Source organism: Chionomys nivalis, chromosome 8 (genome assembly GCF_950005125.1).
Source record: "Chionomys nivalis chromosome 8, mChiNiv1.1, whole genome shotgun sequence".
NCBI classification, from domain to species: domain Eukaryota; kingdom Metazoa; phylum Chordata; class Mammalia; order Rodentia; family Cricetidae; genus Chionomys; species Chionomys nivalis.
The window spans coordinates 65,954,992-65,982,324 of NC_080093.1; the positions used below are offsets into that span (position 1 = coordinate 65,954,992).

The 27,333-nt window shown below is 49.3% G+C and overlaps 1 protein-coding gene across 1 annotated transcript in view; it reads right to left on the minus strand.

The window, feature by feature from the left end:
* Positions 1-1,830: 1,830 nt before the first annotated feature.
* The window catches only part of Htra1 (HtrA serine peptidase 1), a 49,622-nt gene continuing 24,119 nt past the window's right edge, over positions 1,831-27,333 (minus strand). The window contains exons 2-9 of the mRNA XM_057779575.1: positions 25,802-25,901; positions 25,222-25,426; positions 8,082-8,276; positions 7,563-7,595; positions 5,802-5,916; positions 5,352-5,409; positions 3,829-3,924; positions 1,831-2,533 (exon numbers count right to left, since the gene is read on the minus strand). Coding sequence (XP_057635558.1) covers positions 2,365-2,533; positions 3,829-3,924; positions 5,352-5,409; positions 5,802-5,916; positions 7,563-7,595; positions 8,082-8,276; positions 25,222-25,426; positions 25,802-25,901 — 971 coding nt within the window. The 3' untranslated portion in view covers positions 1,831-2,364. The remainder of the gene's footprint in view (positions 2,534-3,828; positions 3,925-5,351; positions 5,410-5,801; positions 5,917-7,562; positions 7,596-8,081; positions 8,277-25,221; positions 25,427-25,801; positions 25,902-27,333) is intronic.

Below are 27,333 nucleotides of genomic sequence, written 5' to 3' on the forward strand. Positions count from 1 at the left end.
CAGGCTTTGGGTCAGAACATTAGAGAAATAACAACCTGTAGGTAGATACAGACATGAGGCTGGAGAGATGGCTCAGTTAAGAGAACTAACTGCTCTTCCAGAGGATAGGGGTTCAGTTCCCTGTACCCACATGGCAGCTCACAGCTGTCTGTAACTCCAGTTCCAGGAGATCCAACATCCTCACACAGACATGTGTGCAGGTAACACCAATGCACATAAAAGTTATAAAAAAAAAGTGTTCTCTTAAAAGGGAGAAGGAAACAATATGAATATGGAAACAATAGCATGGACGTCATCAGTCAGAAATCTCTGGGTCCTGGGGAGATGCTAAGACCTGCTTCTGAGGGTCTAAAGGCCCAGCAGGGTTCATCTCTATTACCAAAATCCTATCCCAGAGGGACCTGAACTACTGCTGTCCCCAGACTGCTCCTTGCTTCTACACATGCCCACAAAACCACATCCAGCATCCACCAGTGACCAACAGGGTAGCCTTGGGCAAGCTACTCCTTGTGGATTGTCACTTCCAGGCCTACGAGACTGGAAAGCAGCAGCTCCTATTCCTAGTTGCTCTGGGGCTAACGAAGGTGTGTGCAATGCCTGTCTGCTTGGCACAGATATCCTTGGCCATGGCATGAGGATTTCCTGTCTACGGTTCTAGTTGTAATATGTTGTGTCCCCCAGACAAATCCCTTTCCTTTTACTATTTTCTGTCTCCCAGTTTTTCAGTGGGAAGTGGCATGGACCTTAAGGTAACAATTGAGTTCCACCACCCTGGTGCAGTCCCTCAGCCCCAGACCTTCCAGGGAACACCTTCCCAGTTCCCGAAGGATGAACCTGAATGCTCCCTTCCTCCTTAAGAAACAGAATGTAAGCACTCTTGAACTCCTTCCTGACATGCCTACATCATCTAAGTAGAGAGCAGAAGGCTGGACTGGGATTCAAGGACCACGGGATACCACAAATGCAAAGACAAGAACTGACGTATACTTTGCCTAACATCAGAGACCCTGCAATCTGGCCCTCCAAGGCCTCTCCTGGTACAAACTGGACTTTGCTGGAGAGAGAAAACTCAGTCTGGACAAAGAAACCTCTCTCCAGTGCCAGGACCCATCTTGTTGATGCTGGTTATTACTTGACTCTTGACAACACCTCCCCCACACACCATGTATTCTCCTCATGGAGACCCAGGTATGTATACAATTCAAAGTCTGGCGACAATTTTCTTGAGTCCCACTGTCTAGACCCTTGTAATTCTTTTCCACAGGAAAAGGAGCCCTGCAGCTGGGAAGGCTACACCTGTGGGAAGGCAGGCTGAGGGAGCCCTGCTCTAAATTCCGGAGGGAGGTCTTGCTCTTATTTTGGACCCCATAAGTGAGTTTGCAGAAGCTTGTGCATTCTGCAGACTTAGATCAGGCCATTCCTGTGTCCTGGTCTAAACTGGCTGTCTTTCGGGAGACCTGATTGACTACAGAGCAGATGGCTTGCATCTGTCCTGCCCTGCTCTGGCTGTCCTCCACACTTGACCCACAGCAGGACAGATGCAAGGCCTTTTGGCACAGAGCAGAGGCCCAGGGAAATCGCTGTTGACTGATCACATGACGTATGAGATCAACAGACTCTCTTTAGTTTGACAACCTCCAGATAAAAGCAGAACTGGCCATTCAGTGAACCAAAGTGGCCAAATAGGGTGGTACAACGCTGTCAAATCCCAAGGGGGAGATTTTGAAAGCTCAGCCCTGCATGCATAGTGTGGCTGAATGAGGAGCCCACTGACATCAGGGCCCCTTTCCAAAGGACTGCCGACAGCTGGTAAAAGAAACACACCAAAACCCAAGTATGAAGAAGTACTTTAATAGCTGAAACTCAAAGTCATGTGCTCCTGGTTCCAGGATTCCTAAGAGGCATCTCTGGCCAACTCAGAAGCCAGGGTCACCCACCCATGGTGTCAGGGCATGAACTTCCTCTGGGTGCTGAGAGTTGGAGGAAAATGTGACCACGTCCAAGACCATGGTTGTGAGGACCTTCCTCTTATCTATGCATCCAGTCAGCCGCATCAGTCGGACAACATGGGCTAAGGAAAGAGACGAATGTTGACTGCTTAAGCAGGAACAGCCCAAGCTTGTAAGGAAAAGCACGCTGCATACATAGCACACAGAGGGTAGGGCTTCTGCCTGCGCATCTGCAACATTACATTTGTTTTTCCCGCACACTATCAAGAAGGATTCTGTCAGCAGGGATGTTCCCTGAACAAGCAAAACGTTGGACAAAAGTCCCAGATGTCCTGCGTCACCAGCTCAGAGTTCTCATGCGTCATCCACTGGAGAAAGTTTTGAGGGAAACATGAAGTCAGGCTCCTGCCTCTGCCTATGGGTCGATTTCTTCAGGAATCACGGTAATCATAACGTCTTCATTGCCCCTGCGGACAACCATGTTCAGGGTGTTTTCCTTTTTAATGACGTCACTGACGTCATTGGCAGTGACCACTGACTGTCCATTGATGCTGATGATGACATCATTTTCCTTGAGCCCTCCACTGAAAGACAAAGGAAAACACATTGGTAACACTACCATTGTTCCCAGTTATCCAGAAGGCCACAGTTTAGAACCCAAAAGCCCAGAACACAGGGGTTTGGAGGAGATGGTGATGAACTGGCAGAAATGACTTCTGACTGACGAGTAGGTGATATTTCCTGTCAAGATCTTTAGGCTACATCAACAATGTCCATTGCAGAAATGCCTATGACATTGGTAAGGACTATGATCAGCTGTCCTCAGAGGGGACAAGGAAACACCAGGTACTGTGACCACAGCCAGATTGCTCATAAATGACATCATAATCCAGAAAGTGATTCCTCTGGGAAATGTTGGATGCTTCTATTCAGAGAGGCTCCTTTGTGCTGTGGCTGGAACTCTAGTTCATACGTGACAGGGTCGCTGTGCTACCACAGCCCTCCTCCTCCTATCCTAAGGCTACAGACTTATTCCACAAAGGGCCAGAAGGGAAACAGCTCAGGCTTCCCAGAGTATTTAGTGGCTGTATCTTAGCTATCCAAAGTCTGCTGCAGCAGCATAAAAATTGCTCCAGACAAGATGTCATCTCGTCTAGGGACATGGCTGTGGTCCAATAAAACATGTGTTCATATTAGCATTTCAGAGAATTTGCAGTATCACAAGACAGTGTCATTTGGATTTTTTTTTCCAACCATGAAAAAAATGCAAAAGCTATTTTTTGTTAGCCCACAGGTCATGGACAACGAGGCATCAGGCCAGGTCTGGCCCCTGGGGCTCATATCTGCAGCTTCAGTCCACATTGCTTTCTAGAGGTCACAGGGGTCCAGGTAACAAACTTAACTTTTGGCTGAACTGCATCACGGGAGTCCAGATAACAAGTTTAACTTTTGGCTGAACTGCATCACGGGGGTCCAGGTAACAAGCCTAACTTTTGGCTGAACTGCTTCTTTCACTATTTTGATGTCATCCGGATTGTTTCTGCATAGGTGTTGACAGGTATGACTTCACCAGTCACAAATACAACCAGAGAAGGCCCTGGGGATCTGCATTCTGCTCCACAGACCCTTCTCTCTAGCCAGGCTTCCCAGGAACTCGCAGCCAGCCCACCAGTTGAGTGCTCTTCCCATATGGATGACCCCAGCCATGACCCAAGGCAAGAAACCTCCTTCTGGGGACAAGCCCTGAGTCCAACCCAGTCAGAAGCCCTGGCTGCGGGAGATGGTGGGCTGACACGGCCATCTGAGCCAGCCATAAACACTGCTTCCTAACCCACAAGCCACGTGGATATTAGAAAAAGGGGAAAGACTTATCACTCACGCTTCTGCCGGGGTGTCGGGGATTACTTCAATGATATACGCTCCAGACAGTACATCTGGGAAGTCTCGGTGGCGGTCCTTCAGCTCTTTGGCCTTGCTGCTTAGGGGCAAAAGTCTTTGTGTTAATATTAAGCACTCACAGCCTTCCTGTGCCAACACTCAGCTCTTACCTTCTCATTCTCCACTTCAAGTCATCTGATTTACTTGATCGTGACACATACATGCACAGGCTTTGACACAGCACAGCACACATGCAGAGGTCTGAGGACAACCTCAGTCATCGCTTCGCACCTCGTTAGAGACTGTGTCTCTTGCTTGCTGTTGCACACATAGGCCAGCTGGTCTGCAATGGAGAGTCTCCCCCGCTTACCTCCAGTCCTGACATAAATAGCCCCAGGACTACAGACATGTACTTCTATGCCTGGCTTGGCATAGGTCCTGGGGAATTGAACTTAGGTCCTTATACTACCACAGCAAGCACTTTACCCAAGGAGTCATCTCCCCGGCCCCCTAATCCTCCTTTAGAATGGCCTGCCCACTAGCATTCGCAGCTGCTGTATGATAGCAGGAAACTGATCTAACCATCAGCATAAGACAGCTATGGCAACAGGGTTTGTCATTGCCAAGGCTGAGCCATACCTGGCGATACAGTAGGCACGCCCACCCTGTTAACCTCATCCTAATGGGGAAGGTGCTGAGCACCCAGGACAGAACGCTGAGAGGCATAGGAGCTTGGGGAAACAATACCGAAAGGTGACCCCCATAGCCTAACTTCCTCCATCCACACTTCCATCTCTTTGGCTCCCAAAGACAACCGTGTGAGTTTAGGCTCAGCAAGCTGTCCCATTCTTGACAACACTAAGGAAAGTACTATTGTTCACAGCTTGTATGGAATGTCTTAATATTTTGACAACTGGGTAAAACAGTACTATCAATACATTCTGCTCTTTAGTGACTCAGACATGCCAGTCAGTTCGGTTTCCTGGATTTCCTGCAGGTTCCCTTCAACCCCCTCTAGTAGTACGTCACGAGCCTGGCAACCCCAGGCAGCAACCTCCACACTCAGGAAAACAAGTCCATCAGTCTTCAGTACCCCGAGGCAGGGCCTGCCCTGGCATTCCCAGCCACACCCCACGCTGCAGCAGCGTGCAGGGGAGGCGGGTGCTCTCGGCTGGGGCGGGCGGGCGGGTAGGCGCTGGGGCACTCCTGGAATGTGAGTTTCTACAGAACAAGTGGCCAGAGGCAGGCAGGAGAGTATGCTGGAGGGAGCCAACCTTCTGCTGTTTAGGCCTGCCTTCGGGGAGGAGGGCAGGGTTTTCCAGGTGGTCAGAATGCAAAAACAAAGAGGCCCAAGCCCAACAGCCCCTCCCTTTCCCCAGTGTGGCTGACTTTTAAGCAGAAACTGAGGTATCTGAAGGAAATAGTTTCCCTTCAAGAATAGCCATGAAGCCTTGTAATGCCCAGGGTTATATAAAGACAGTGCAGACGTTCACATTTATATCACTGTGTGTCCTGTTTACCCACCTAGACGTGAGCGACATCATTCGGATCCCAATATACTTCTTCTTGGTGACAGCTTTCCCTGGTGTGGCAACAAAGGCACAAAAAGTCAGTCCAGTTGGTGGGAGTATTGGGCCACAGGAGCCTTGAATTTCAAGGTTCCAGTTTGTAACATGAGCCAGAGGAGGGCACCCAAAGACTGTGGTTCAGTCCTGGCCTGGGATTTTAGGAATGTCTCTCACTTCAGAAACGGTCAAAAGTTTGGGCTTAGCCCTTCCTTCCTAACCCCTATGGGTATCTAGAATGCAAATCCTCTTTGTTCGGTCTCTACTGCCACCACCCTGGTAACATACATTGACTCTTGAGAGGACTGGTCTCAGGGACTGTCATCTTCCCTTTTCCCAAGTCCTCAGGGGGCAGCTAAGCCTCAGGACTGAACCTGCAAAGGTCCCCAGGATGCCTGGACCTGGTTACCTTTGGCCTGTCGGTCGTGGGATTCTGTCAGGAACTTTTTTATCTTATCGGATGGAATTGCAAAGGAGATGCCCGCCGTCACCTTCAATGTGTTAATCCCAATCACCTCGCCATCCTGCAAAGCAAGCACAGCTCGCTGAACCTGGGAGGGTCAGAGGCAGGCATAGACAGGAAGATGAGCAGATGCGCCCTGTGACAGAAGTCTTTGAAATGTGTTGCCAGGTGTGGCGCCTCAAACCTGTCATTCCAGCATTCAAAAGCAGCTGAGATAGGATCGCGCTGAGATCCTGGCCAGCCTGAGCTGTGGTTTGAGACCTAGTCTCCAAAAACAAGGTTGAGAAGAAGACGCTAGCTATCTTCACTGGCCATCACATACTCTACCCCACAAATGTGTACAATTAAAACAATAGAAAGAAGAAGAAGCGTGGGCTGAGAAGATGACATGATGGTTAAAGTGCTTACCAGGCACATGAGAAACTAGGAGTTAGGATCCCCAGAACCCATGTATATGTTGGGTGTGTGTGGCGGCTTGCCTATAATTCCAGCCTCAGAGGCAGAGGCGGGATCCCGGGAGAAAGCTGGCTAGTACAACTAGCTGTAGTACCTAGCTCTGGGGTCGACTGAGAGACCCTGCCTCCCTGGGTAAGGAGAAAAGTGAATGAGGAAGAACCTTCATCAGCCCTGGGCCTCCCCAGGCACAAATACACACGTGCACAGACAATACCTCCCACCCACCCACTCACTCTTGGGACCATACATGCAAATGCTCATATACATAGACATATGGCAGGGAGAGTATTTTGGCTACGTCTGAGAATCTAGGGGGTGGGGCTGCAAGGAAGAGACCTGGGGGTAAGGAGGGAGAGACATTAGGGCACTTGTGTAGTGCCTGCCACACTCAGTTCTGAAAGGATAAACAGAAGCTCCAGGTAGGAGTTTTAAGACTGCTTCACTGCATGTACAGATGATGTGCAAATCCACCAGATTTGCTCTTTTCACAGGAAGAATGTGTCCACCCTTCATTATCTCCGTTTCCAAGGACCCTGATGTGGCTGTAGATGCTGAGTTGAGCCTGGACCCTCAGGGTTTACTCCCCACAGCTGCCCCAGGGTACGGTGGGGACGAGCGAGGAAGTAGCTCTTCCCTGAGAAATTTCTATTGCTGTACTGAAAAAAGGGACCTTAAGAACGGTCAACATAAATTGCTCCCGTTGAACGTCACAGATAGCAGCTCCTGACAATGATACTTCCCAGGAAGTATCACTGGGTGGCCTCAATTTTATACTCTCTTAAACAGCTCCCAAGCGCTGGCATTCTGTGACCTTCAGTTTTATGCTGAGGTATTAAAGTCTAGGTTAAGGGAGATTTGTGTGAACAAGAGGTGGCTCCCCATCCTACCCACAGGCATTCAGGGAAGGTTCTGGCATGGAGACAAGCCAGGCCAGCTCATCTCCACTCAGCTACCCTCGAGGCCAAAGGCACCTTTATGCATCCGAGCATGCTGCAGGGACCTTCAGTCCCCTTCTGCCTAGAATTTCATGGTGTCCACTTGTGGCCTAAAACACAAGAGTGTCCTCTGGCCTTACTGCTTCCAGAAAGGGTTGCTGGGGCGAGGTGCAAAGTTGCATACGGTACACTCAGAGAGCCCCCTATAAAGTTAATTACATCATGTGTTCTAATAAGCTCATGTCCAAAGAGAAAGCAAAGAAAATAGCATGCTCCAAGATGGAACAAACACAGAACAGGTATTGAAAGGCCTTACCAGGTTTACTAACGGGCCTCCGGAGTTTCCATACTGAAACAGAAAAGAAAGGGAAAGGTCAGGTCTGTCTCACACCGTCATGTAACCAATGTCTCCGCCCAGCAGGTTTCAAATCTTTGAGCTAAAGCAGCTGGCAGGGCTCTTCCCCAAGATTCTCTGCTCCCCTAATATTTACTTGGCTTACAAAAAAGATCTTGGCCGTTTTCACAAAGCTTGGGATCTGACATAGTGAGACTATTTAGGTCCAGGCCCACTGTGAGCAGCTAACCCCTTCTCACCTCCTCCTCGGATGAGACCAGCTACCCGCTTGCTTCAGGACCCCATAGTTCAACTCTGTTCAGTCCCAAGTGGGTCACCACCATCACCACCACCCGCACACCCCTGCTAGAACTACACTCCATGTACTTATTCTAGTTCCGAGAATTCGTGGAGACTACAAGCAAGTTTGGGAACAATAGCTAACTTCCTCTGACAAAAGCTTGTCCCCACCCCAGTGGGTAGAGGGAGCAGAGGGCTCACATTGATGATGGCATCCGTCTGAATGTAGTCCATATCAGAGTTCCGGAGCCCCAGCTCTTTGCCGCCTCGCTGGGTGGTGCTGACAATCCCGGTGGTGACAGTGTTTTGAAGAGAAAAGGGGCTTCCGATGGCTACTACAAACTCTCCTGGTCGTAGCTCCGAGGAACGGCCAAGCAGCAGAACTGGCAGCTTTCCCTGCAAGCACAAAGGCAGGCGTTGCAGCACTGTAGCTTGGCATGCTGGATAATGCAGATGCAGGGGCCGCAGAGCAGTCCTGGCTCCTAGGGATGAGCTCATCAGTGCTAACACCGCTCTCTCAAGCTCCGGCCATAATCCACACACCACGGGCCATCAGGGACCCAACTAAACAGAAGACATCCATAGCAAGGAAAATGGGAAACCGTGAGAGACCATTTCTCGGTCTCACATCTTGGAGCTATCCACACAGCTTGACAGAGGACACCAGGAGACAACGTAGGCTGAAGATTCCAAACAGGAATCCTGAGCCCAGGTGTTTTAGGGGAAGCAAGGAACCTCGGGCCTACTTCCCACAAGCACAGCCTTCCTGAGGCCTGGGATATGAGGAGCCCTGAGGGCAGGGACTCACACAGACTTCCTTGTGCGCCCCAGGGATGGTGAGGCACAAGGACAAGCAGAGGGGCTGGCAGCACTCGGGACCCAAGTGTTGGGTTATCTTTCCTGCCGGCCCTCAGAAGGTGTCTACGCTCCCAGCCCAGGCAGACTGAATATTCAGCAGAAGAAGCCCCATCTCCCATGCCCTCTAGTTAATGGGCAGAGTCATGAGCTCTAAATAACTCCTCATAACAACACAGGACCCTCCAAAGGCTACGGAGGTTGATGGGCTGAGGAAAGGCAATAGAGGCTGCCTTCATTCACTAACAAGGCCCCAGCTCCTGCGTTCTTTCTTCCACGTAGCCCAGCAATCCCGCACGTTGCTCTTGGAGTTCTGTAAGAGCTGGTTCCGCTGCCTGCTAAGGGAAACTCTTTACATTAATTCACCTTGAAAAAAAAATAAGCTTTTAAAAAAAAGGACCCAGTGTGGGTGGAGATGGGAAGGGTAGAGAGACCAGTGACTTTAGCATCCCCTCTACAAAGACAATTGAGCTACTGATGAGCTGGGACAATTGTTCAACAGACAAGGGAAGCTCCAGAGACCTGGGTGACTTGTGACAGAACCAAGGTTTAACCTGACTCATCTACCCTCCAGCACTACACAGTCCAGTACAGATTCTACACACACACATACACACACACACACACACACACACACACACACAAAGCCACGCACATGTGCTCACACGCACACATACTGAGACAGACAGACAAGACAAACAGACAGAGGAGTAAAGCCAATACTAGATAAGAAAACTCATGCAGCAAGAGAGAGTGCAAATTCTCACCAGCAAGGAGCCTGAGAAGCCACACCCCTTGACTCTCAGATAACACGCAGCCCCACTGAACACCAGCCATCCGTGGCACAGGCAGAGGCCAGACTGCTGAATTGAAATTTTGCATGAGTTTACAGGCATGAACTCCTCATCTAAGAAGTGGAAATAAGACAGCCCACCAATCTCAGGGGTCTCTTGTGAGAACCCGATGGATCAGGAGCCTGACAGGTTCTCTGGAAACAGCCTGCTTGGCTGGTGTATCAGTATTCGTCAGTATTAAAGTCCCTGAAAATTCAATGAAGGATTCCAGCAACTGAGCTATGACAAGCTAGTGTATGCCACCTTTCCAGACACAGTTCCACCCAGTCTTTGACCCTTTCACTTTAAGGTCACCTGAGGCCAGAGCCTATGGCATTCCCTAAACAGACCCACTCAGCATCCAATGGCACATAGCAAGCTCAGCGCGACGTGTTTACCCTGGGTGGGCGCCAACAGTCCCTGCCAGCAAATTCTGCCAAGAATGACCTCAGCAATCACGGCAGGGTGAGGCAGAGTCTGGCTGCTGATGTGTATTTGCTCGGCCACACTGGAAGAGGCCCACCAGGACAGCACCGTTCCTTTGGGGGCCCAGGAGTGGCTGAAAGTCCTGTCTTTGAGGCTTCAGGGATAACTGAAGGGCAGGCAAAAGGGGTGGCCAGGGCTGGAAGCCTGGACATCCAAGGAAGCAGTCTACACAGATAGTCCAGCTTAACTTGGAATGGTGGGCCCAGCTACACAGTGGGGACTATATCAGATCGGAGGTAAGCTCCACTGAGAACCATTATCAGCATTTGTCTTGCACCACAACCCAGCCACTGCCTCTGCCTGAGAGGAGGGGTGCCAGAAGCAGGCTTTAAGCTTCAAGGCCCTTAAGACGACAGGGACCTAATGACCACTCAAGTCTGGCTCTTCTGTTCCAAAGTCTGAGCTCAGGCCCGGAGGATGCTGGGAAAGAGACAAATGTTTCAGGGGAAGTTGTGTGGACAGATGGTAGGGACCTCTATGAAGGAAGGAGATAGAGGCGTCTATGTCATAGAGTACTCAAAAGACATGCCAAGCTCAAAAACAATGGACTCATCCACTGTCACCGAGGTGACCATGGGCTTGGACAAGAGGAACGCTAATGGTGAGAACCCATAGGAAAGCGCATGTCACCACCCTGTCCTATATGTCCAGGTGGGCAGTCCCAATGGTCATATCTCTTTAAATATATGTTATAAATCATGAAGGGTGACTATAAACACAATACTAAACAGGCAGACACATAATGGCAGGGTAAGGAGCAGGGTATCATAGTCCAAATCCTCAATTTATAGAAAAGGATTAAACCTTTCCCCGCCAGATGGCCAAGTTCTTACAGGGCACTCGGATGACTTGGGGACATAACACCCCCACACACCATTTTATAGATATGGAAACTGAGGTTCAGGGTGGAGGCACTTTTCTCAGCCATGAAAAGCCTGATTAAGCTTAAGAACCAGCCTCCAGGCTTGAGCCTCCATCCCCATAAGGCTGGAATTCTAATTGCTGGACTCCAATTATAGGCTGAAATCCCTACAAGGGAGAGTGAGGTGGTGCCGAGCTGGCGGCCAGGCCAGATTTATGGCTCCGTGAGGTCAAGTTGCCTTAAGGGGCCCTTTTGGCCCTTGCTCCCTGCAGGTGCTGGTTGGCTTTGAGCCTCAGACTCCTTAGCCTTATTCAGATCCAAATGGGGCTGATTCTCAGCCACAATCCTCACTCAGGCCTGTCTGCTCGGTAGCTATGCCTTTGCTGGCCAAATTCCTGCTCAGTAATTGAGCTTTTAACTCTATCCCTGTCTAGACAGCCATACTCTTGGGGGGACAGAGGGGAGGAAATATACATGGCTGGAAGGCACAGCAGTGCCGCAGCCTTGACCTACAGGCGCTCTGCCACACTTCAGGGTCCTTGCTCCGTGTCCACAGGCTGCTTCCTCTGTGCCCACATCAAAGCTGTCTCCAAGCTCCTGGCTGTAGACGCGCTGTCTAGGGTTCCCTTTGAAGCAGCATCAGTCAGTCCTAGGCCATCCAAGAGACCAGCTCCTCTCCTGACAGACACTTCCCATTTCCCTACCCCCAATCCTACAAATCTAAGCTCCCCCAAGCAGTAAACAGGACAAGCATCCATCCTGATAGTTGCAAAGATTGAGGGGGAAAAAAGGGATCCATCTCTCCCACTGACCTCACTGCTGGGGAGGCACGGACATGTAGCCTGTGGGAATAATAAAGTCATGAGACGGAAAAACAGAGCTCTGAGGCTCCATATCATGAAGCCAAGAAGGAGCCCTCAGCCTCTAACAGGAAGGCCAGCAGCTTACACTAGGTCAAAATGTAAGTCCTTCTAGGATGAGGGACACTGCCTAGTGAGTCTCTCACAGTTGAGTTCTCACCAGGCTGGAGAGCAACAGGAGCCTACGAGGCCAGCAGAAGAGAAGAGTTTGAAGCAGGAAGATGTATAAGTACCATATCTTCAGGACACTGCCGGACGCTAAATGGTATCCTCAGCATCAATAAGAAAGTAACCTAGGAAAAGAAGAATTCCTGGAGGCCGGGAAGATGGCATAGCCAGGCAGCCAGATGACCTGAGTTCCACACCTAGAAACCTCATACAAAGCCACACGCAGTGTCACAGATCTGTAACCCCAGCACTCCTACTTTGAGATGGGAGACAGAAACAGGAGATGCTGCCAGCAGCTCATGGACCAGTTAGTCTGGATAATTATATACAGGGCAGTGGCAGGAACAAGAGGGACCTTCAACAAAGTGAAAGACAAGAACTGCACCTTAAAGCTGTCCTCTCATCTCCACAGACACACTTGCATACATATGCACAGGCACACACATACACACACAACAACAACAAAAGAATCCATAATGCCCAAGTTATAGGCACACTGTCACCTGAGTAGGTGAAGAATGAGCTCAAGGGAGTGTCAGTGGCCCCGGATATAGACTACAAGCTTACCATGTCCACACAATTTACTAAATAGTCACAGACCAGATGCTAACTGTGAAGTAGGTCAAGGGCTTGGTCCACAGCATGGTTCTAGCTAATTAAATTATAGCCATCACAAAAGCAGGCCTACAAGCTTTGCTTTCAGGGCACACTGCCTACCTGAAAAGGAATAGTCTCAACAAATAGTCTTCCCAGCACCTGGCATAGGACCGATGTATCCAGTCCAGCTCTCCAAGCTTCCTGTCTGATGGGCAGAGCATGGACGAACCACCGGGGCCCAAGAGTAAATGCAAACGGAGTCCATTCCCTTGCTGTAGGCAACTGGGTACAGATCGTCTACAATGCCAAGCACAGAGCAAGGATCTCTGCCTGCCTCACGTGCAAGGAAGAAAAAGCTGAATCCAAAGTGGACACAGCCACACAGCCATGTGTCTGGGGCCTGAGTTGTACCAAGCCTGGGAATAAGGAGAAGCACTTTGTGAGGTGAGCTAAGAGTGGGCTTGTCCACTGTGCCCAGGCTTCAGAGGCTGAAGGACAACATTAAGACCCAGGAGCATCCCCCTCTCTACTCTGTCAACTTCAGTATGCTCGTGGTCACCAGACAGTCACCACCACTCCAGATATCACACAAAGACAAGAAGATGCCTGGTAGCTATATGACAAAGAGGGCCAGTAAGATAGCCCATCGGGTAAAAACAACCGCAGCCAAGGCTGATAACCTGAGTTCTATCCCTAGGAAAGGTCCCACAAGATCTGGCCTGTGACATGTGTCTCAGCTTAGTCAAGGCACAGGTGACTGAGTAGAGCCTAGCCACAGCGGACAAGCTCACTGCAGGTTCACCTCACACAAGTGCCTCCTCCCGCTTTGTGGCCCAGGGATTGTTTACAATGAGCATAGGGCAGGCTCGCACCCAATGGGCTGGGGTGTGCGTGTGTGAGTTCGACACTCCCTCTCTCCTAAGCCTGGGCAGTAGAGCTACTCCAAGTGTTCCCACCAGCAGGCAGATGCTCGGGTCACACCAACTAGCAAGGGAAGAAGTAATCCGTGCACAGAGGGAAGGGGACAAGAGCCAGTGTAACAGAACAGAACAATGAGAGAGAAGTTAAAGAACCGTGATGTAAGCCAGGAGGTAGTGGCACGTCATTTAATCCTAGAGAGGCAGGAAGATCTCTGCGTTCAAGGCCAGGCTGGTCTATAGAGGGAGATTCAGGACAGTCAAGGCTATACACAGAGAAATCTTGTCTTGAAAAACAATAATAGCTGGGCGGTGGTGGTGCACGCCTTTAATCCTGGCACTCGGGAGGCAGAGGCAGGTGGATCTTTGTGAGTTCGAGGCCAGCCTGGTCTACAAGAACTAGTTCCAGGATAGGCTCCAAAGCTACAGAGAAACCTATCTTGAAAAAAAAAAAAAAGAAGAAAGAAAAGAAAAGAAAGAAAGAAAAAAAGGAAAACAATAATAATAATAACAACCACATAAGAGAATATAAGTGGATCTCAGCACATGCCAAGATCTTGTGTTTTATCCCCAGCACAATGAAATTTTAAAATACAACAATCAGATGGACCAGCCAACACGAGTTGAGCTGGTGGTTCGTAGGTAAAGGTGCCCTTGCTTGTTATCCTACACTGTCTTCTGGGAAGTCTGCCTTATCCTCATCCAAGCCCTGGTAAGCCTGGCCGTGGCTTCAAGGCACCATGTGCTGAAGGTTTCATTAGTAATCAGAGGATGAGCCCTGACTGCCAGAACTTCTCAGGGCAGGAAAACTGAGCCTGCGCTAAGCAACACTTCATGGTGATGGCTGCTCATCTAGGGCTTGTGCTCCAATATCAAACCAGCTGGTGCCACAGAGAAAATCAGGCAAACACACTCACAGGCACGCACGCTCCCCAGTATGTTCCATGCTCACAGGAGAAGCAGACATCTGGGTTTGGGCTGAGTCCTGTGCGTGTGCAGCAGAACATGCGTGCTGGTCAGAGGACAACTTTGTGGAGTCAGTTCTCTCCTTCCTCTTTTATATGGGCTCTGGAACCACACTCGGACATCAGGCTTGTGTGGCATCTGCCTCCACCCACTAAGCCATCTCCCTGGCTCTTGGGTCCTCAGTTAACTCAGTCTGTTACTTGATTGATTTCTCTGGACCTTATACCTCCTCCAAAACTAAGGCCGTTCAGTCTAGTCCGTTACGATGACGAGGGTTCTTTCCAGATGTGGCCATTGCTGAAAATTCCATTAGCAGTAGTAAAAAGAGGAAAATCAGAAAGGTAATGGGGGAACCTTAAATTGCACACAACTCCCAAGGCGGTCTAAAGATCCTTGCCAACTTCTGAAGCATCAAGAGGAGCGACGTCTGGACATCGTGAGGTTGTGGTGTGACCAGTCATCCTCCCACGAGGACAGCAAAAAGCCCTTTCACTAGCTCAGCAGCTGCTACCAGCTTGGGGACTCACCTCATTCCCTGAAACTTGAGGCGAAGAGCAATAAAATGAACCAAGAAGCCAAAATGAAGGAAGAGTTGCCAATTTTTTTTAAGTCTAATGAGTCAAGTCCATCACTTCTTTCTCTCCTTTGAGAAGTACAGCAGGTTCCTCAGTCGCAAAAAAAAAAAAAAAAAAAAAAATGTTTTTGCTGCTGAGTCTGCAGTTTTACTGTGTTTGCCAAGCTGCCTGACACACTCCTGTTTAGGGCTGGGGCTTGCAGGCTGGGCCTCTTGTTGGCTGAAGCTTTCTTCAAAGGCTAATGTTGCAGCCACTGGCTGCAACTCAACTGAGTGATTCAACATGCCTTCTGGAAACAGTATGTCAGTCTTTCATTTTCTTCAAAACTATGCAGGAGGAGGAACTGTCCATCTCCCACACCCAGAAAGAGAAAAGTAGAGGAGGCTAGGAAGTCGGGGGAGGGGGAGGTACCATCTAAGACTTGCCTAAACGCAAGCGGAGAGTGTTCCAGACACGTGACCAGCAAGAGAGGTAGAACCATGGCTGTGGACCAGCTGAGTCAAAGCTTTGCTGATGCCCTGTATAGCATCAACAGGGCAATATGAGATAAAACGTGATCCCTTCTTCAGAGGCTCTTTCCTTTTTTCTACATACTCTCCCCCATATCTTAATAATTTGTATTTGTTTTGGTCCTTAAAGAACAAAGAAATTCCCACATCAGCAAGCACAGATACCCAGTTGGCTTCCCAACCCAGCACATTGCCACACAGCTCTGTAACCTGCATACTTTACCAACGGGAGTAGAGAAGAAAAGCCTGGCATCTCTGCTTTCTAAGGCCCAACCCATAGATGATGGAAGTCTTCACAGGCTTTGCCATTACCACCTCTATGCTTCTACGTTGGGTACCTGGATCAGAACAGAAGCTTTCCTTGCCCGGTGATCCACAGAACATACCCTGAGTCTGTCACTGAAAGCCCTGTACAACTCTCTGCACTAAGATCTGTGACGTGTGACAGTGATCCTGTGCTCGTGCCTCTTCCAGGCATGAGGTATACTTACGAATACTACATAAACAAAGAAGAAGGGAACAGGCAGGGTCAGAGGTCCCTGTAGAGGGTAGTGGGAAGACCAGGAACTATCCTGAGGAGGAAGAATCACCTGAGCCAAGGCTCAAAGCCTACTCTACACACGCCATTGTCCCACTGGGTATAAAGATAAGACACAAATTCAAGGATCAAACTGGAACAATGCTCTCAGAGCACAGACCTTTCTGAGCCCAGGGCTTATAAATGCACAATCTATGTCCATAGTTACCTGTCAAGTGAACCAAGATCGAAATGTTTAGAATCTATATTACAGAAGGCTATGAACGATGTCAAGGTCTAGAGTATAGCCTTGACAGAGTCAAGGATGGCTATGGTGAATGGAGGGATGGGACTAAGGAGCGGAGAGGCCAGGGTGAAGAAGGACCTGCTGCATGGGTACTGAGACCACAATGTATCCAGGCTCATGAGACTGATGTCACCAGCATCCCATGGGGACATCAGACGTGGTGTCTAGGGATGTAGAACACACGAGAAGTTAGTTGGAAAGGAGATGGAAGAAGTGAGAGCGATGGAGGGAAACAGGAGGAGAAAGCGAACACAGGATGCAAAAGAATGTAAACAGCGAAAGTGCAAGCTCTTTCCTCCTCGCTGTTTATGAACACCACCATAATATTTAGTCTCCTATAAGATACATCAAGAAATGTTTGCTGCTTCAAATATCCTCTTGCTCTGGTTTGGACCACAAAATGTCAACAGCTCTATAAGGGAACTAGCAGCCAGAGGCTTTATGTTCTGTGGTATCCAAAGGAGAAGAAGCCGGATGCTGCTCAAGTCTTCTCCGTGCACCAGCCCCTTTGACCGCTGACCTCACATGGCGGCGACTGCAGTGTCGGGTCATGGCGGATGCACGATAAATATTTAGGGGAAAAAAAATCAACAAATGACCTTAAAAGATGCACTTGGATCTTGGGTGAGGGAAGGTACTTCTATTAGCTCTATTGTTCAGTTAGAACAATGAGTCCTCAATCCACCACAAGGTCTTAGCTCTCCCTTGCCATAGGAGGAGGTCTGGAGGGTTTCGAAACCAGTTAGGGGAAACTATGTCCTATAACCAGATAATCAGGAACTCCTTTTGAATCTCTCGGGAAACTGACTGCATACATGGCCTTGAGGTTCCCAGAAGAGGAACAGCAGAGCCAACCGGCCAAGGCCAGTAAGAAGCACAGACAATACAGAGATAACGGCTAACTAGACACCTCGGCCTTGTGTTCTAGAAGTTATCGTAAACTCACGAGAAAATGACTGTTGACACACAGATCGAGATCCAGGACCTTGAGACCGGGCAGAAGAGGAGAACTGAGCAGCTTCTCCCACCTGGCCCCACGGCTGGCTCAAGGCAACCCACCTCAGCTGGCCTGTCCCTTCTGCAGATAAGTTCCCCCAACACACACCATCTATATGGGCTTTCCAGCCCCCGGGAGGTTCTTGCTCTTCTTTCCTTTGTCTCCTTCACCGCCAACCATCCCACTCCTGACTCCCACACTAATCTCAGCTCCACAGCTTGTGCCCACTATTGCCACAGTGTGCAAACCTAAGAGTATTTGGCCAAGGCAGGTGTGCAATAAGCACACACGGACACCAGCAAATGAAAAGGGGACCCAGAGGAGCTTAGAGTTGGGTAGTAACTTGTAAAATAGCTTGTAATTCTAATAAATTCCTTTCTACCAAAACCACAGAGAAACAGCCAGACCAGAGCAGTTCTTCTCTGCTTGGTCTGGCAAAACCAAAGCCTCATTTTCAGAGGCAAACTCCTCCCAAAAGAAAGACAGCGGAAGTCAGCTTAGCTGTCTCCACTTCTGGTCCCTTGTGGCCTCACCTAGCTTGGTGCTTATAAGCACCCTCTTCCCAGATACTTCCTGTTCCCTCAGAATAAGGATTCTATCTACCAAGTCTCACTGGGAAGAACTGGGAAGCAAATATGTCTGACTTCCCTTCCCCTGTGGTCTCCAGGCCAAGCAGGCAACTCCTTCAGTACAGAATGAAATCGGCAATAGACTTTATATAAATGAACAGGCATGGCAGTGTTCTGATAAAACTTTATTTACAAAAACAGATGGAAGGTCAGATATGTACTAGAGGCTACAGATGAGCCAGTCTAGACTCTAACACACAGTCATGCTCACAGCAATCAGATAGATGCCCCCTTAACGTCTCTCCTAGGTGGGATGGTCAGGAGACATTCCCAATGAGCTGAGACTTGTTTTGCCTGAACCACAATCTTCTCTCTCTAATTCCTTACAAAGAGTGCCAAAGTGAAAAAAAGGCATTGCCATATTAAGAGAAAAATGGAGCCAGAGAGTTTCCTCAACCATCAACGAAGTTCTTGAAGCGGGGCCAAAGAACACAAAAGGCCCCGTTTCTGAGTTTGGGGAAGTGAAATATTTTCACATGCCAAAATGAACTACAGTCAGAAACAGTAAGGAGCCATGCCGCCATTTGCTTTTGGACAGAGCTGGCACTGCAGAACAAAAGCCACCCTCCGCGTCCCGACTGCACTTCTTTCCACATGAACTATTGATGCTCTCCTCTCTAAAAAAAAAGGTAAATATCAATCCAGTAATGAGGCTCGGTGGCATCTTTGGCAACCGCAGCAGAAGCCCTCCTAGTTTTGGGAGAGAAGGGCACAGAAAAGAGCAGCAAGAGGAGGCACAGAAAAGCCTCCAAAACGGGAAAACACAAAAGACAGAGAGGAAGGTTCCGGGGCGGTGTGTGTCTACACCAGGCTCTGGTTTACTTTATGGGAAGAGGGAGAGCATCCAGAGGATGCAGGGCCTTTGGTTATCTGATTCGCTCTGGGAAGAGCCCAGGGGCTTAGTCAGCATCCTCAGACAATCAGGTGGCCTGAGAAGAACCCATGTGAGTCACACCCAGCTCCAAGCCGCTCCGCCTCCCTGGCTCCTGCCTCATCCCCAGAGACTGCCTGGGCCTTCCTCACTCAGATCACCAGTGGCCGACTCTCCACGCACAGGGCCAAATTATGAGAGGTTTAGATATGAACGCCCCAGCCTCCAGTGACCCTGCTCTGAACTCCATGATCAAGCCTTAGCCTTCAGGCCCTGTCAGCAGGCTCAGCAGTAAGAGGACCCTCAGCAAACAACACCAACCAGTACCCAGAGGCTAAGCCTCAGCCACTTCAAACAGGTCTGTGGGACTGGTGGGCCAAAGGTGGCTGGGCACCATTGTAGGCCTTGGCGGGGGAGGAAGAAAACCACCTCAAGCCTGGATAAATGCTGTGTCCAAATATTTACCTGGTGGTTGGCGTCAGGGAAAAGAACCCGCAGGAAGCGTCATTGCCTCATCAGCACTCTGAGGTACCAAGACCACAGGCTCAGTGTAGCCCTGGCGCGGGCTATATCCGGCCAAACTCCAAAACCAGGAGGCGGGAGACAAGAGTGTGCAGTCGGCCTGCCGCACAATCCTCCTCAACTAGGTACTAGCCCATGGCGTCTCTCCTAATCCATCACACTTGGGAGTTGCGGACCTGGTTTTTCTCTGAGCAGATGCTGTTGTCTTAGTTAAGGTTACTATTGCTGTGATGGAACACCATACAAAAAACAAGTTGGGGAGGAAAAGGATTATTTGGCTTACACGTCCATATTGCTGTTCCTCATCAAAGGAGGTCAGGATGGAAACTCAAAATGGCAGGATCCTGGAGGCAGGAGCTGACGCAGAGGTCATGGAGGGGTGCTGCTTACCAGCTCGCTTCCCCTGGCTTGCTCAGCCTGCTTTCTTACAGAACCCAGGACCACCAGCCCAGGGATGGCCTCACCCACAATGGGCTGGGCCCTCCCCCATCAGTCGCTAATTAAGAAAATGCCTTACAGCTGGATCTTGTGGAGGCATTTTCTCAATTAAGATTCCCTCCTTCCAGATAACACTAGTTTGTGTATTGACACAAAACTAGCCAGCAGAGCTCTCCAACATCCGTGACCTGACCTGAAGGCCAAAGGAAATGTGTTCCTCATGCTGAAGCAGGAGAAAGCTGAGTCTGGAAACGAAGAGCTGAGGAGATGGTTCCAGCCGTAAAGTGCTCGTTGAGCAAGCAAGAGGACTCGAGTTCAAGCCTCCGAACCTACAAGACAGCTGGGCAGAGAGCGGCACACCTGTGATCCCAGCACTGAGCAGAGAGAGAGCTCCGAGTGAAACTAGGCACAGGGTTACATGCCTGAATCTTAGGTATTTGGGATGCTGAAACAGGAAGATCACTTGAGCCCAGCAGTTTGAGGCTATTCTGAGCAATATATTAAGCGCACACACACACACCCCAAAAAATGATGGGAAATTAAACTATGAATAGCATCCGATTTCTATTTAAATGAGGAAGGACGGCAAATACAGAATGTCTGGAGTCTTGAGTCTTGTCCCTCCCATGATGGGGGATGCTGAGGGGACTCGGATGTGGGGAACGACTCCGTGCAGTGAGTCAGACAAGGGATGTCCCTGGGGTCTAAAGCAGGATGTGATCCAACACTGAAGGACAGAAATACTGAAAGGAAGGCCAGAGAGAGAGAATGCTCTAAGCCCCAGGGGACCTGAGGAGATGGTGAGGGGCAGCGGGAGGATGAGGAAGGGGCGCCAGATCAAGTCAGGTGACCCCAGGAAGGAGTTCTGGATACAGAAGGTTTGCGAGGGATGGGCATGACAGCATCCAAAGGAATCAGCACAGCTGGAAAAACAGCTGTGTGACAAAAGGCACTTTCCCTCCTACCTTAACACTTGCCTGTGTTTCTGCCCACGCCCTAGCTCCAGCCTGAAGACACCCGATTGGTTCACTTTTTATGTCTCTCCCTATCTCTTAAGGCTCCGCCCTCCTCTTGAACTGCTCAGGAAAAAAAAAGACAAAACGACAACAACAACAAAACAACAACCAAAAACTGCCTTTGGATAAAAGTTAAAAATATTCTGTACACATGGCCAGTGACTCGTGTTAAACACATTTGGAAGTAGTTTGTATCCCAAGCTGAACTGGTTTGCCCTCAAAGCTGCTTCCCATTAAAATGTTTACATGGGTGATCCCCATCTCCCACCTCCAGACCAACACGGATCCCATTGAGGACCCCTAGTTTCAGCTCTGGGACAGAAGCATCCCATGAAGCTCAAGGGAAGAGTCACAGGGGTCACCCTCTCTCCTCCAAGGGGCGGATCAGTAGCCCCGCCCACAAAGGGCTTCCCTTGTGAGCATTTCCCACGAAGTCCTTTAGGGTCTCAAAATGTAGCAAGCAGAGCAAATGCACATTATGTCGGCTCAGCAGAGAAACAAAAGAGTCTTTTGGTCACAAGCCCAGAAACCTCTCTGGCAACTGCAAGCCAAGCAGCTTCAAGCCCTTAGAGATGGGAGGCGCACTCCAAGAGGGAGGAAGTGGGGGAGCTGGGGCAGGCCTGCGCTGTAGCAGTGGCTACAATGGCCTTAGTGGAGGAGCTGGGGCAGGCCTGCGCTGTAGCGCTGACCTAACTGTGAGCAGCATGCGACAACAGTTAGCAGTTTGAAGGAGCAGCATGTGCTCACCCTAGTTGGGCCGTGGGGGTTGAGGCTCACAGTCACTCCCAGGCTCTCCAAAGGTGGAGGAGCGGATCCACCGAAATTATAGGATGGCTCGCACTCTCTGACAAAAAAGGGAGATGCAGCCAGGCGTTGGTGGCACACGCCTTTAATCCCAGCACTTGGGAGGCAGAGGCAGGCAGGATCTCTGAGTTCGAGGCCAGCCTGGTCTACAAGAGCTAGTTCTAGGACAGGCTCCAAAGCTACAGAGAAACTCTGTCTTAAAAAATCAAAAAAAAAAAAAAAGAAAGAAAGAAAGAAAGAAAGAGAAAGAATAAAAGGAGATGCATATCAAGGGGACAATGACATCAGGTGTCAATTGCACCTTCCATTTTGTAAAACGCGTGAGTCACAGAGAACCCCTTCAAGCAAACTCATGATGCTGATGAGAAACCAGGCCCAGACGACCAGCCCTTGAATTAGTCACTAGGCTCATGCATGTGGTGGCCCAACACCAGCTTCAGTGGGCTGCTCTTCAATGGCTCTGGGGAGGCCCAATCCATATCTTCACGTGACAAAGCACCCTGGGGGGTGACTTTCCTGCCTGAGGCTCAGGCTTGACCTCGAACTTGATGCTTAACGGAGGCTGTCCTTAAGCCCAGATCTTCTTGCCTTCCATTCCCCTCCTCAAATGCTGGAACTGGAGGTGTGCACCACTTCACTCACTATGCTAGCCTGTCTTCTCCCCCCCTTCCCTGACCTGTTTCTTTGTTGTTGCCTAAGAGGACACGGTACCAAGCCAGCTCCACTCCCATCCACTGCCTCCCACACCTTGATCACTTCGCACACTAAGGGGTAAATTCTGCCGGACCTCGGTTCACCTGGGTGGCCAGTTCCTTCCCAACCAAGTTTTGTTACAAGCCAAGCCCGACTCTCCCCAGAAATAACTCATCAGAACAGACAAACAGAAAAGGGGTGGGGTGGGGTAGTCGGCAGGAATCAGACTTTGATGTGGGTGTCTGCCTTTCATTTCCAATTCCATTTTCAAAAGCTACGTCAGTTCCATTTTACATTTCCAAATATTCGGGGGGGGGGGGGGCAGCACATGTCAACATCAGGCTTCTGGCTCAAGGGCTAGACTCCTAGGGACGGCCTGAAAGCCTTCACACAGCTCCTCTGTCGAGAGCGCTCACATTCTGCCTGGACATGCCAGAGGTGACACGAGGCTCCTGTCTCCTTGTTGGCTCAGAATCAGAAAAGAATAGCCCCGGGCTGGAAGGAGTCACATGCCATGCCCCCACGCATTCCGAACGTGAAATGACATGAGGAGACAGCTCTCACACCACGCAGGCCAGGGTCCCACCTGCAGACGGCCAGGAGGCCACCCAACGCTGGCTGTCTTCCGTGAACTCAGTGGGTCTGAAGGGTCTACATGTGGCCGCCGGTTGTGTTATTCTGGCCAGCCTCCTCTGGTGCCACCACCACATTCTAGACGCCTCGCCAGTAGCGTTCCTAAATGGGAAATGTGCCAACCTATTTAAGGTCGTGCTGTCCCATCCCACGTAAAAGCCAGGCTCTGTCCCTGTGGCTATGGCTGCAGAGTTGGGTACTTGAACTTCTGCCCACTGGCTACGAGGAGGTGGGGGTGATAAGGTACGGGTTATACCTTACCCGGAACGTTTGTACTTCCTTTATAAAATGGGTATAACACAGCTAGCCTGTGTATTAGAGAATCATTGGATGTGAAGGGCAGCGCCTGGCCCAATTAGCTTGGTGCCAACAAACACAGTTAGAAAGATGAACTGTTGATAGAAATTCCACAGTAACCTGGCAGAAATAACACACCACTGTGACCTCACTAAAGTCGGTCACCCGCACGGGCACAGAGCCTGTATGGGCTACAGCCTTCGGTCTTGTCTTCACCACTCAGCCTCTGAGAAGGTAAGGGAATAGACAGGGTAGGGAGTGAATGTTTGGTCCTGTGGTTTTTCCGGAAGAATGCCTGATACTATTTAAAAGGGAGAAAAGAACCCAGCATCCTACTGCCCCAACAGTACACTGAGCCACTTCTATCCAATAGTCCAGAGCGCACAGTAGGACTTCACCTAACTGACATCCTACTTAACAGTCAGGTGAGAGCAAGAGCTTCACAAGAAGATGCTACACTTCATTAGCTCCTCGGGGGGTCTTTTACTGCACCAATCACAAAATTCCCACTGACCCTCCTACCTTCTATCTGAAGAAATTTCTGGGCACAGGAAGAAAGGAGAAACAGAGGTCACATCATCATGTGATCTGCATGAGGGGGAGTGGGAACTTTTGCTGGCGATCCAGTAAGACCTGGATTTAGTTTCAGGGCTGAAGACTTTGCTAAACAACGGTGGGAGATGTGGCTCAGTTGCCAAGTGTGGTGGCACATGTCTTTAATCCCAGCACTCAGAAAGCTGAGGCAGGTGAATCTCTGTGAGTTTGAGGCTAGCCTGATCTACAAAGTGAGTCTAGGACAGTCAAGACTACACAGAGAAACCCTATCTCAAAAAAATCACACGAAAAATAAATTAATTTTTTTTTTCGTTTTTCAAGACAGGGTTTCTCTGTAGTTTTGGAGCCTGTCCTGGAACTAGCTCTTGTAGACCAGACTGGCCTCAAACTCATAGCAATCCACCTGCCTCTGCCTCCCAAGTGCTAGGATTAAAGGCGTGCGACACCACTGCCCGGTTCAAAAAATTAATTAAATAAAAAAATTAATTCAAGTAGGACTAGAAAGAATCTGAGCTATAAACACCCCGACCCCCATAGGCAATTTCACATACGCATTTCTCAAAGTGAGCTCACTCTCGCTATGTCTTAGTTTTACACCCTGGCCCTGTCTCAAAGTTAAGGGCTCATAGAAAGCAATAATTTGGGCAGATATTGCATTCTAGCCCTTTTGCAAGGGGCTATGTGCACATCAGCACATTAAACATTCTAAGAGGCTCAAGGAAGAGATGTTAATTTTGTCTTAGGTTCCCAAAACCTTGGGCACAGAAAGTTTAGCAAGGAGCTAGAGAGATGATGATTCAGTAGCTGAAAGAGCACACTGCTTTTGCAGAAACCCAGAGTCAGGTAACCCCGTAACTTCAGTTCCAGGGTACCCAGCTTCTCTAATTACATACTCACATACAAACACAACATATGGTTAAAAGTCATTCTTAAAAAAAAAAAAAAAAAAAACTTTTAAAATCCATTCCATACACACTGAGAACCCAGGACACCCCCAGTTATGCATGTGGAGACAAACATCTCTGACATAGATGCCTCAACATCGGGGACAGAGTCTCTCTTCTCACCAGTTACCCATTAACTTCCTTAGAGTCTGGTTTTATGAAGAAAAAAATGCTACTTTTAAAAACTCTACTATGTGACAGGTGGTGGGGTATGCGTTTAATCCCAGCACTCAGGAGAAATCCCACCTCAAAAACTGATTAAGAAACTAATTTAATTCAATTAAAAACCTCCGATCTGAGAGCCAGCTTCTACTAGGAGCTTCCCGAGTCCCTTCTCTCCTGTCGCCTGGCCCTGCAGCTTCTGCGCTGTGGCTGCATGCTCCGGGGTTACCAGAGAACTTTGGTGTCCTCGCCCTCTCCAAGTCTGGCATCTGAGAGCTGGGCTGGCCCTGTGGGCTGGGGAGGCGCTCGGGCCTCAGGAGCTTCTCACCTGATGGTCGATTTTGATAAGGGCAATATCTGCCTTTTCATCCACATCCTTGATCTTAGCTTCATAGGTAGCTCCGTTCTTCAGCTCAACCTTGACCCGGTTTTTGTTGGTCACCACGTGAGCATTTGTCACGATCAGTCCGTCCTCAGACACGATAAAGCCAGACCCACTAGCCACCGGCACCTCCCTCTTTGAAAATGGAAGCCTGAAACAGACATTAGAGAAGCCTCAACACCTCTAAACACTCACACAAACCAGGAAATGGCTTTGCAGGAGCAACCCACGCACATCTAGCAAGTGTTTAACGGTTTAAAAATAACATTAGGTTACTTTTTGGAATGAATCAAAAATTCCACTTAGAAAATATTCCCTGGGAATCTCTTCAGAGCTAGAAGTTATTAAAAGAAGGGCCAAGATTATAGATTTAAGTAGGAAAAATTTCCTAAGGCAAAGAACTCCATCATAATATAGGAATCTACCCAGCGACATTCCTAACACTTTAATGTGCGTCAAAAATAGCTCTGTCACTAGTTAGTGACAGCTCCGGATATTACGGGAAAGGGGAGGAAGCACTCTTTACTTGCGATACAGTTCAATGTGAACCACAGCAGGCGCGATCTTCTCCACCACGTCAGCAATAAAGTTGTATTTATGCCGCAAACTGTTGGGATCTTCCTGCCCTGGAAACAAAAGCAAAGACAAGGTAGTTTAGTGATGCTGGGCCTGTGCTCGGGCCTGGAACACAATGTGGCTTAGAGGGAGACAAAATGCATGAAAGGATCAACACACACATACATACATGCATACTCAGGCACATGAACTCATGCACATGCATGCGCTTCCACACAGATGCCTACACTCACACGTACAGAGCATGAGCATGTGCACACATACATACACATGCATAATCATACGCACACACACATTTGTATAATCATACACGTGAACATATGCACAATATACACATCACATCACAAACACACATACCCTCTGTGGAAGGGAAACAATCATTCCCTAGGCTAAGAACTGGGACCTTTCCAGTCCTCTTGTGACCCACCACAGCCGCATGTCCCCAGGGTCCCCCCGTTCCAGGGCATCTGTAGATTATTCCTGTTCCACTAAGATCTGCAATACTCCAACCGGACATAACTGGGCAAAGGGACATACGGGGACTAACTTCCCATGCTGGAAGAAGGGTACCTCCATAAACACGGAATCCTCCAGTCCTCTCTTGTTCCCCCTCAGCCTGGTTCCCCTCCCTAAGCTGCTTGATACAGTCAAGAAATTTGATCTCCCTTCCCACGGTGTGATGTTCACAGGTTCAAGAAAAGGACTACAGCTTCCAGGGAGATTAACTAACTTGACAGATTCATGACAGCAACATCCTAATATGCCTGCTTTCAAAGCCTTTTCACTTTCTACTTTCTTACAGACTTCAAAATAAGTATCATTACCATATTATATTTGGGGAAACTGAGGCAAGGATTCCTCCATGAATACTAAATGGTCTTAATAACGAACATAAACTACAGGGAAATCTGGGAAGCCGCCCCCCCCAACTTCATAGTTTCAACAAATCCACAGCTTTTCCACCTCCACAGTGACATACACTGATCTGCTTCTGCATGAGTCACTTTCTGTTGCTGCGATGAAGACACCATGGCAACTTATAGGAGGAAGAGTTTACTAGGGCTTACATCCCCAGGAGGTAAGAGCCATCATGGTGGGGGATGGCAGGAACAGAAAACCCGGAGCTCACATCCTCAACCACAAGCACAGAGAGAGAAAACTGAGTGATGAGAGGCTATTCATCTCAAAGCCCACCCCCAGTGACGTACTTCCTCCAGCAAGGCTGCGCCACCAAGACCTTCCTAAGCAGTGCCACCAACTGGGAAGCATTGGCTGAAACACCGGAGCCGGTGGGTGGGTGGGGATCTTGTTTAAACCACCGCAGCTCCTCTCCCTGGAATCTAGATAGCTGTGATTGGTGTGTCCCCTGAACACCCAAATAAAAGATGGAACTGTGGGAGTAGAAGATTCACATTCCTTCTGCACACAGAGTCTGGCAGCCATCACGGAGACACAGCTGTAAACAAGTGCATCTGGGCTTCC